This window comes from Salvelinus alpinus, chromosome 4 (assembly GCF_045679555.1).
Source record: "Salvelinus alpinus chromosome 4, SLU_Salpinus.1, whole genome shotgun sequence".
Taxonomy (NCBI): Eukaryota; Metazoa; Chordata; class Actinopteri; order Salmoniformes; family Salmonidae; genus Salvelinus; species Salvelinus alpinus.
In genome coordinates this window covers 48,446,798-48,458,325 of record NC_092089.1, presented here as the reverse complement: position 1 = coordinate 48,458,325, position 11,528 = coordinate 48,446,798, and the positions used below count along the sequence as shown (strand labels likewise).

The 11,528-nt window shown below is 44.0% G+C and overlaps 1 protein-coding gene across 2 annotated transcripts; it reads right to left on the bottom strand.

Moving 5' to 3' along the window:
• Positions 1-869: 869 nt before the first annotated feature.
• LOC139573819 (lipolysis-stimulated lipoprotein receptor-like) lies at positions 870-10,526 on the bottom strand. Of its 2 annotated transcripts, XM_071397713.1 has the most exons (11): positions 10,283-10,526; positions 8,601-8,930; positions 8,284-8,403; positions 7,686-7,742; positions 6,160-6,306; positions 5,288-5,491; positions 5,016-5,075; positions 4,572-4,700; positions 3,846-4,179; positions 3,254-3,728; positions 870-2,003 (listed from the first exon to the last, which is right to left on the bottom strand). In XM_071397713.1, exons 1-11 carry the CDS (start codon positions 10,320-10,322, stop codon positions 1,968-1,970), a joined length of 1,932 nt encoding a protein of 643 aa, XP_071253814.1. In that variant the 5' UTR covers positions 10,323-10,526; the 3' UTR covers positions 870-1,967. The 2 variants fall into 2 exon arrangements, with proteins under 2 accessions (XP_071253814.1, XP_071253815.1); XM_071397714.1 differs by lacking the exon at positions 7,686-7,742 and having other exon boundaries at positions 10,283-10,525.
• Positions 10,527-11,528: the final 1,002 nt, after the last annotated feature.

Genomic DNA, 11,528 nt, shown 5'->3' with positions numbered 1-11,528 from the left:
TATTCATACCCATAGGGTAAATCTGTCATAAACCACTTTCTTTATATAGGCAAAACATGACATTGTAGTGTCAGGCAGGTTGTAGTGAGTGAATAACATTGATTCAAAGACAGTTTGGCTTTCTTTGTGAAACATGTTTCAATATATACACCACAGCTTTCAGTCAATCAGCATAAAGGGCTCGAACCACTCGGTTTATAATTATCTATATAACACTCTTAAAGCTTGCATATTTGATTTCATATCATTAGATCTATCCAAAAGCAGGGTGACACAGCACAATCGGGTGTGCTGGTGGAGCTGATGTACCAAGCAGGTGGCAGCAGGGGTCTTACCTTGTACAGTACCAATCCTCATGACTTGCCATAACAAAATGTGGCAACAATTCAAATCCTGAACACATTTCAATAACAGGTATAAACAGAGGGCACCGTTCAGTCAGACACAGTGTTACACCACATCCATCATGTATACATATTGGCAGATGTTGAACGTGGAAATTGGACAAGCAATGGGAAAGGCCTTAAGATTTCAATCTATGAAAATAGGAAAGACAACGTATGGTAATGATGTTCATGAGGTCAAATAGTAGATACCCATAAAGACAAAAACAAATACTGAAATACTAGCGTGCCTTCTGTATGTCATACAGTATTCCCTGCATGATACTCCCTCAGCGAACAGCTCTTCTTCATGCCACAGAAACAAGACAGTGACATCCGGTGGTATCTCCTAGAACAGCATGTCAGATAGCCTATTATTGAATTTTCACTTAGTCGTGCATTGATGTCAATTGGAAACTAAGTGAATATTTGACTTAAGTAGAAGTTCGCCCCATAGACTGTATTTTATAGAGAAAAAGCACTGAGCATTTTGAAAAAGATTTATTGTAAAATGACGCCTGTTGTAAATCACAGTAAACACAGCACACGGACAGTGGGTATGACAAGTAGACTGTACAACAATGCAGTAAGTTCATTTTTCATAGCAATGTAAAAAATATATATATAATCTGGCTATGGCTGACATTATTCATGACAAATACATGCTGGACAGACAGTTAAAACTAATCCAAAACTCTAAATACGATGATAATGGTCCCGTGTGGCTCAGTTGGTAGAGCATGGCGCTTGCAACGCCAGGGTTGTGGGTTCATTCCCCACGGGGGGACCAGGATGAATATGTATGAACTTTCCAATTTGTAAGTCGCTCTGGATAAGAGCGTCTGCTAAATGACTTAAATGTAAATGTAAAATAAACGCAATGTAAAAATAACATGGCTATTATTCGATGTTAGTCATTTAGTAGACGCTCTTATACAGAGCAATTAAGGTAAAGTGCCTTGCTCAAGGGTACATTGGCAGATTTTTCACTTAGTCGGCTCGGCGACTAAGTGAAGAACGCTCTTACCCGCTAGGCTACCTCCCGCCCCTAATAAAATCTATTCCATTTCAAATGTACAGCATGATCTAATTTTCAATTTAAAAAAAAGTCCATGACTTCTCACAGTAAATAATTAAAAGTTCAAATGAATACTTGCTTTAGAATCTTAAAGCTCCGGGTTACTCACATTCATACTCACATTGACTGTAAGATGACAGTAAGGTGAAAATGAATGGTTAAAAAGAGTGAATGAAAACCCTTTGTGGTTTACTTTGGCTACTGCCATTCCAGCGTGGCCTACTTTAATTAAGCCTCGGTATGTTCAACCACACACTACACTTACCGCTTCAGTTAAAGCTACTCTGTACATTAAAAAGAATTGAGAGGACATAAGGCTGACAATGTTTTCAGTAAATATGAAGCACGCATTTGTACATAAATATCCAGCGTCAAATTTTGATATCTGTGTTTAGGCATTGAATATAAAATCACTGTAGCAAGTTTGCAACATTAGTACTATTTACATAGACAACTGGTAATTGTGTTACGGGACAGATTAGTTACGCTGGGGGATATTGAACGTCTCACACCACCAGACTCTCCCGACTCACGGCTCCATTCTGTCAGAAAAGAAAGAGAGTTGAAACAAACAGAATGGTGAGTTGGCATGGTACTGTACTATAAAGCATTACTATCAGTCTAGAGACAACAAGCTAAAAACATGCTAAAACATACCACCACAATTCTGGCAAAACTAGGATCTGGATTCTTTTCTTTTTCTGCTAAATATGATTATACAATTTTTTTAACTAGCATTAAAGGGATACTTGGGGATTTTGGCAATGACGCCCTTTATCTACCTCCCCAGAGTCAGAGGAACTCGTTGAAGCCTCTACGAATCCGAGAGTGGAAGACTCTTCTCTCGTCTCGAACATATCAGGCTCCCTTTTGTGAACAGTCCCATCCCAAGTCAGAATGCTGAATAAACTTCATTTGAACGTACTTTACCTTAATCTGACACAAAATACCCAGAGCATTGTTATTAACCCGACTTTCAGTATGCTGGTCTGCATATTGGTTTGTAGTTTCAATAATGATGCAATATGTCAACAATGGCCGAGCTTAACCGAAGCACAGACCAAACGTTATCGCACGCAATCAGCTAGCAGATTTCACAAGCACTTCCAAATGATTGTGAGGGAAGGTACTTCAGTCGACAACGTTCGGTTAAATTCGGCTATTCTTTACATATTGTGCATCACGTGAACTGCATCAGGAAATGGAAAATACATGCGACATAAACCTACCGGCGCCGCAAAAAGTTGGGGAAACAATACTTTACTGTGCACATTTGATCTCCACTACCTTCCGGCAAAAGGACCAATAGCACGGACAACCACTTTAGTCAACATTCTGGCTTGTAGAGACTATTGCGTCTTTTTACAGTGACTTCTTTGACTGATTATCCATGGATTAACCACCGTAACAGTCTGATGTTTAGGTAAAACTCGTGGATAACATTTTTATGTCTCGACATCCTGTATGAACGAAGTTTGTGGTATTTTCGCGAGCAAATGCTAACTAGCTTTAGCGCAATGACTGACATGCTGTGGGAACAGCATGCTAGCTTTCCCTTCAAGCTGCACGCAGAGACATAAAAAAGGGAAGCACTAGTTCATCTGAATCTGGGGAAGTAGATAAAGGGCTTCATTGGCAAAATCCCGAGGTATCCCTTTAACTATGTTGATGAAAGTAGTTCTATGAATGAAACAATCAATGAGGCATTTTGGCAATGCAGTAAATAACGCTGTGGCCTTGAGTGGCACCCTGAATGCTCAATGCCCATATGCAAAACTCTGTGATGACTGACCTTGCGCAGGTTGCTCTTCTTGCAGGACGTCAAGCTCTCGTCATCGCTAATGTAGGGAGGCGGGGGAGGGGCTGGGTAGTTGTCATCGTAGCGACGGTCGGGGTAGGCGGAGGGCGGGGACATGGGGAGTGGAGGGGGTCCGCGGGGGGCCCTGCCTCGGTCCGAGCGCCCACTGTCGCTGTCCAGGCGCTCGCGGCTCCTCGCCCTCTGCTGCTCTCCTAGACGCTTCTTCTCCATGGCTTCCCGCAGAAAGCTATCATCGTAGGCGTCCCGCCCACCGCCACGGCCGCCACCGCGCTCCCGATCACGTTCGACGGCCATCAGGTCGTCACGGCTACGGCTGCGTCTCCCCTGGAGACCGCTGGCCGGGCTGCCTCCGCGGCGACGGTCATCAGGGGAGGGCTCGCGCCGCCTGCGGTCGTCAAAGTCACGGCCGCGGTCGTAGCCTCCGCGGCTGCTAAAGTCATCATCCGAGCTGAGAGGAGAAAAAAACAGTGGGTCGAACCATTATCTTCCCCAGATTTGACCTCTGAGAGGTAAGGCTCATGCACTAGAAGGAGAAAGAGAGAGAGGCGCCAAATAAGAGCCTCACCCTCTCCGGTCTCTGGCTCCTCCGTCACGGCGGTGGGGAGGGTAGTCGTCACGGGAATCCCGGGGGTCTCTGGGGTAGCGGTCTCGGCGGGCGATGTCATCCAGATTGTCCATGGAGCGGGCGCGTCCCTGGGCCCCCATGTGGGGGGAGGGCCCACCTCCTCGCCGCGGGTAGTCGTCACGCCCCCGCTGGCCGTGCGTGGACACGCTGCTAATGGTGCTCATGGCCTCGTCCTGGTCGTACACGGTGGCGAGGGGCGGGGCCTGGGAGCGGCCGCCGCCATGGCCCCGGGGGTCATCGTGTAGGGAGCTCATCTCGCTCATGCCCCCATCCACTGAGAAAGAGCGAGAGAAAGAAAGATAGGGGGAGAGGAGAAGGAAAAAGGAAGAGGATGGGGAAAAGCCCAAGAAAGACAGACAGAGATCAAGCACGAGTCAGTTAAAAAGCCCTATCAAAGGACATTACAACACATTAAAGTTGATGAAGCCAGTTGAAGGCTCCATGTGAAATGAACGAAAACTTGACCCTTTCAATTGAACAACAACCACAAAACACAACATTGATTAAGAGACGAGCCTAGGGACCATAATCAAAAAGCGTCTCCTATGATCTAAAAGTTTCAACTGATCCTAGAACAGCACTCCTACTCTGAGAATCTTTGTGATTACAGGCCCCGAACTCTGCAGTACAGTACAGTTGACATGGGTGTGTTTATGTAAGACTCACAGCGGTTGTACTTCCCAGCGACATCACCAGGCCGTGTGGGGTCCAGGTTGGCTAGCTGTCTCTCCATGTAGTAGATGGCCCGCGTTGCGTTCCCATCTGGGTCCACCTGGATACGGTAGCCACTCCGAGCTGAGGAGGAGGGAGTAAATCATGAAACATTGTGACAAGCAGGGTTGGTCTCAATTCCATTTCAATTCAGGAAGTAAACAAAAATTCCTTTGAAAAGCAATGAGGACAATTTGAATGGGAACTTCAGTTTACTTTGTGAATTGACTGAATGGAAATGGTACTGAGCCCAACCCTAGTGACAAGATGAAATATTCTGACATTTCTCAGCCCCCCGAGATGACTCGGGGGCTGAGCTATAGCTCTGGTTAGACTCATGTATTATCACAAATAATCAAACAGACTCAGGATTTTGTAGTAACCATTTTAACTACTCACTTTGGTCTCCTGCGCCACTGTCCTGGTCATGCAGCAAAGGCACCTGGGAGCCTTGTCCAACTACAAACAGAAAACAAAAACAGAGATTTATCAACAAAAAGGTTCCTCACAACAGCGTTGAAAACCACATTGCTGCGAAACGTGCAGTAGTGAGATCTGAGAGCAAGACGAGCATCAGTCCAAACAAAACTGAGAAACGAAAGTCACACATCAAGTCCTTGCTTTTATTTAGCTAGTTGTCACGTTAAAACTGGAGAGGGGCTGTAAGTCACCTGAGCTGGCTCCGTCGTACTCCCGTCCGTAGCCGTTGGGGTGCAGTGGGGGGCCGCCCATCCCCTGGGGCAGGGGCAGCATGGGTATGCCGGGCTGTTGCATGCCCCCTCCGTAGGGTGGCTGGGCGTACATAACGGGAGCGTAGAGCGTGGGGGCGTAGTGGCTGGGGATGCCTGACTTCACCGCCTTGCCTGCTTCGTACACTGAATTGAGAGGAGTCAGTTCACAGTGTTATGACACATTAATGTTGTAGTTAGGTCGTAGTTAGGTCGCATACTGTAAATGCATATTCTGGAGGCCTCACTTCATTTTCCGGGTTTACTTTATTGGTCTGTTAAAATGTGTTTAATTGTAAGTCATGATGAAATTCAATACAACTAGTGTGTTGTGAGCAAAATGAACTGTATTTTTTTATTTTTATTTAACTAGGCAAGTCAGTTCTGAACAAATTCTTATTTACAATGATGGCCTACCATGGCCAACCCCTAACACTAATTGTGCGCCGCCCTACAGGACTCCCAATCACAGCCGGTTGTGATACAGCCTGGAATCAAACCAGGGTCCGTAGTGACGCCTCTAGCACTGAGATGCAGTGCCTTAGACCGCTGCGCCACTTGGGAGCCCCAAGAAGATAAGAGTAGCAGCACATACTGTATAAATAATATGTACATGAGAATGGCAAATGAAAGGTAAACAGTGCCAGGGTCACAAACTGGCAAAGTGAAACTGAATGAGAAAAAGGAGTTTGGTTGAATGGAATGGGCATACTAATGTGAAGGTGGCATGGAAGCAGGATGCTCTGTGCCCAGTGGAAGAGGAACATGTAGGGCTGGTGATGGCGGGGGTTTTCTACAGAGCGGTGGAGACTTACGTGCCCGGGGGCAGCAGCATTTCTCAGGGCAGCAAGGGCAGCTGATGTAGCAGCAGCAGGTGTGGGGGCAGCACTGGCACCAGCAGATTGCTATGAGGAGCAACAGCAGCAGGAAGCCAAACACTACCAGTACCACCAACAACCAGTCTGTAGACAGAGAAAGAGTAGAGAGAGAGACAGAGAGCGAGATATTATAATTATGTATGTATGTATGTATGTATGGGCAAGCTAATGTGTGTGCCATTCAGTCAAAATGAAACATCTCTGCGTTCTCTGGGTGACTATCAGCGTGGTTGAATATTAACGTTTCTGTATTTACATAGCACTTGTTCATTCAGTTCTAGGTTTCCCTTGGCTCTGTTTAAACCAGAGAAGTGGAGGACGTCTACTGTTCAAATGCCAATTTGACAAAGCTCATTTCTTCAAAAATGTGGACCAGAAAATGACAATTTCCAAGTCTATCAAGAACACTGGAGAACAGAGCCTCAGTATAGAAAAATAAACATTTGTATTATAACCTGTAGCTTGGCTATTCCAATGGTCAGTCTAGTATGCAAAGGCCACAGTATGTATTGTGTGAAAAGTCACAATGACAAGCAGTAAACATTGGAGCATCTACACGAGAGGATCATTTCAGACATCAGAGAAACCAGATAACACGGTGAGTCATTCTGTCAGATGAGGGAGCTAGCTGCACGGGAAAGAAAAATATATGCCAATATAGTGAAAGAGGACATACTCACTTCAACCACACATCGCCTATAAATGACATAGGCTGCAGTCTGACTGAAAAAGTTCATTTGCGGTTAGAGCCGACACAAAACAGACCAGAGCTATGTGCTGAGTGGCCCCATATTGCAACAATGTCACAGCCTTTAGGGCTATAGTTATGTTCTGCTGAGAGTTTTGCGGTCTCGACCATGAAAGAGAGAAAAAGCAAGTTAGAGTTGAATATAACTTTTTAATCAATGCAACCAACTCATTTTCTATTTCAAGGGTTAACAATCAGTTTTTTAAGTTGTTGTGGGGAGACTTCCCATGCAAGGACAAGTCAAAACAAGATAATTGTAAAGAGGTGTGTTTTTTTTTTGCTTTTTAGCTGTCTGTTGAGCATTACTTTGAGATGTTAAGCAATGTGGCTCCTCATACTAAAAAGTAGACCTTGAAGGTGTTGTAATGTTTAAAAATTTACAAAACAGAGGCTTGATTCAGTACAGCCAAAATCGTTGCACGAACTACCTTCATAAAAACATTAACAAGCTTGTTAAAGTAAACCATGCTTGATAAATCAAACCAGCAAAACCTTCGTTTTTGTCAGCCATTCTCAAGGGAGGCTGCTTCTCAGACTACATTTTCTAACCACACTGACCATATGTTGTCCCATTCAAAGCTGTGGGTTCAGGCCAAATGTTATTCACCGGAAACTGAACATAAACCAGTGGCATAGTTTACATATTATCTTAAAAAACAGGGCTCTTAGGCTAGGGTTAGTCTCTACTGATTATATGGGGCAAATTGGAAAGTACCTTCCATAACCAGTAAGTCAATCTCAGGCAGGAGATCAGTGGTATTTGACTTTCTCTCTGTGAAAGAAAGAAAGCCACAATTATTTTAAAAAGCCCCAACTATCTTTCTAATAAATGACTACACCTTTGCCCTCTTGAGTCTCCCTCACAACAACTTGTCCTTCTTGGAAGTCCCTGCTAAAGTGGTTCATGATTCACGAATCACTTCAAAAAAATAAGTCATAGATCCTTCCGAAGAAACGTCACTGAGCAGTCTCATTAAGCACAACCAGGAATCAAATAGCAAATTTGGAAATTGTGGAACTGCCTGAAAATTGGATTTGGCTTTTTAAGATCTTTTACATTTGATTGCTACTGCTATCAGATGTTGTGTTGCTCCACACGGTGTCTAGCTAACTCAACAAATAAACCCAAGCGAACTAAGGGGAAACTAGCACAGAGAAAATTAGTGATTGTTCCTCAAAAGGACACACAGTTCTGTGAGGAGCAGTGGTATAGGACTTGGTAGAGAGATGGAGGGGTGGTGGTGGAAGGGTGGATAGATGACAGCAGGTCAGGGGAGCTCTAAAAAGGGTCTATTAGGATAGGAGCCACTCACCCAGCACTATGAGCTCAGTGTAGTCCTCGCTGTTCCCTGTCAGATCCTGAGAAGACACCACAGAGCACACGTACACGCCGCTGTCTCCCCACGCCGTCTGGGCAAGGTTCAGGTCTGCGTCTAAAGAGACAAGTAGGGTGGGTTTGAGGTGGGGACACTGGCAACAGACAAGACTCCTTGTGGTATAGGAGTCTTGTAATGGAAGTAACACGCAGACAGAGAGAGACAGGCACACATACACACACACCGGTGCGCTTGCCCCCCCCCCCCCCCCCCACACACACATCACATTTTAAATCACTAAAAGCCGAACTCACTGTTCAAGATGCTGACTTTGCGCCCCTGGTACTCCTGGCCCAGAGTAACAGCACTGCCCTGCTTGGAGGCCACGATGCGCACCGTCCGCTGGCTGTCGGCACACTCAATGTTGGCGTTGTAGTTAGGGTTGTTCTGGGACAGGATGTTGTCAGCACTGCTGGGGTTCAGGGCTGCCTGGATGGGGTCCCTGCAGTAGGACTTGTACCTCCAGGTGATGACGGGCGGCTGCGTGGAAGACGTCTGGAAGTTGCAGGTGAGCGTGACCGGCTGGAACAGGATGACCATGTACCTCTTGACAGGACACTGGACAGAGATGGCCATAGTGGAGCCTGGAGAGAGAATAGGGGGTCTTTAAAGAGGATAGTTTGTCTCAATACTTGCAGGTAGAGATAGATATCTTCACCACCCATAACAGTGCGCAAAAAAGTGTTTGTTGTTAACTGATGGCAGCTAACTTTTCTTGTGAGTACATTAATTGTTACATTTTCTAATTTAGTTTGTAATTCAGCAGCTCTGTTTGAGTGAGATTTAAGGTACTCTGGTTGTGGCAGGAAGTTGACCTGTCTGTAAGTGACAGTCACAAAGGTCTTTCATAACTAAAGACTGGTATCATAGAGAGTAGATGCAATGAGTCACCAAGACCTTCAGCTGGGCATGTTTCATCAACAAAACTCCACATTTGAGTAATAGCCTAGCCCTAGATGCTGACTCCATGGTCAAGACTCAGTGAGATGATGTCGTAGTTCAGCTTTAATTATACATTTCATAGGGGGTAAAATTGTATCAAATGTATAAGGCAGACATAGGCATTTGGCATGAACATATTACATGCTGTTACTTGGCTCCATCAGAAACTTCAACTTGCTAAGATTGCTTCACCGTTCTTCAATTGTCAAAAAGGTACCATACCTTTGGAATTCCTACTAGATAGACTAATCTGTTGAGCTACAGTTTCATATCATTTTTGGAGTAGGGAGGTAGTCTGACTACTATCATTCATGTGATATTATCAAAATTACACCCCTTCATCTTATTCCAGGCCATGTGCGTACAAAAAAATGTCAGGAGACAAAAAATAGCAACTATATGATGAATACTTGATCTGAAAGTGTTTTTTTAAGGTTTTGACTATGATTCCGGCTTAAAAATGAAAGTCTGTAGTAATCCTTAATGTATTATATTCTGACATGTAAATATACTGGAGAACTGGAAATCTGTGATTTAACTAATAAATCACAAAATCACTCATTATTATCTGAATAATACATAGGGCTATTTTCTTTATTTAGGAAAAACACTCAACATTTCTTATAGGTGGTGATTCTACAAAGCCTACACAAAACTGTAAAAAAATACATAAACATAGTATTTCGGGCACGTCATGAAGCCAACAGATGAATAGCATTTATAGACGTTCAAATGAATACAGATTTAACCATTTGGTGGCCAACACCTGATAAAACAACGAACTCCAGAGATCCAGGTTACCTCTTACGATAACAAAAACAATCGAGCACAAGGCTACTTTTCCCAACGAATTCGACATCAAAATAAGTCAACATTAGATAATACAAACTGTTTAAAATAAGGAGTATTAATAAATACGCACATCAGTAACTAACTTATTGATTAAATTGGGCCCTGACCCTGCCTTGAAAAATATTCAATTTCCTCTCCCTACCTGTTGCCATAAGGACCGTCACGACGAAAGTCAGGAACATTTTTCGATCCGAAGTGAGTATATATTTTAGTCTCAATTTAAAAGCCTCAATTTAAAAACTACGTATAGTAATGAATTCAAGACCTGCATAAAAGCCATTAGAAACCTTGTAAAACCACAACCATGTATTCGTTTTTTTCTTAACTAGCTAGGCCTACTTCCGACATTTTGTCTCATGGTGTAGGTATGCGAGTTGGAGGCGGACCTGACAGGTGCGATTGCCAAGCCTCTGGCACAATAGGGGGACGTTCGATGTGAATCCTAGGGGTGGCCATTGTAAACTAGTTTCCATTGGCCACCCCTAAGATTTGAATGTGAATTGTGTTGAACAAAAAAAACATTAATACTTTTTTTTCAATTACAGTTTATCGCCCTCTGCATTGATAATGTACCTTTGAACGTGACCTGGGATACACCCGTTCCACTTCAAACTACCGGGAGTGATAGTTGGTATTGCCCGGCTCGAAACTAGTTCTTATTCCCCCTCAATAGTAAACATTAGAAATGTGGCGATCTCAAGCTTCTGGCCTAGTAAAACACTGTTTTAAGGGAAAGGAGGATACCTAGTCAGTGTACAACTGAATGCGTTCAACTGAAATGTGTCTTCCGCATTTAACCCAACCTCTGAATCAGAGAGGTGCGGGGGCTGCCATAATCGACATCCACGTCTTCGGCGCCCGGGAACAGTGGGTTAACTGCCTTGCTCAGGCGCAGAACGACAGATGTTTACCTTGTCAGTTTGGGGATTCGATATGAGGATGGTTTGTTGATAAGCAATTTACCCTATGCGTGAAATGCCAGTAAAAGCGGACTTTCAATTGTGGGTTTCAATTATTAAGCAATAATGCCCGAGGAGGGTGGCCAATATACCGCGGCTAAGGGCTGTTCTTGCACGATGCAACGCGGAGTGCCTGGGCACAGCCCTTAGCTGTGGTATATTAGCCATATACCAACTTATTGCTATTATAAACTGTAGAGCTGTCAAAATACATATTTTGACGTACCCATGGTATATGGTGTGATATACCATGGCTGTCAGCCAATCAGCATTCAGGGCTCGAACCACCCAGTTTATTTCTATTTGAGTTGGTTTCTATTTGAGTTTGATTTGTGGACTTCCAAGTATTGCATTTTCCTTGAAGAAAGTTTGTTTTACATAGTTTTCACTCTGAATATCCTTAGCGATGGTATCCTACACGTTTCACAT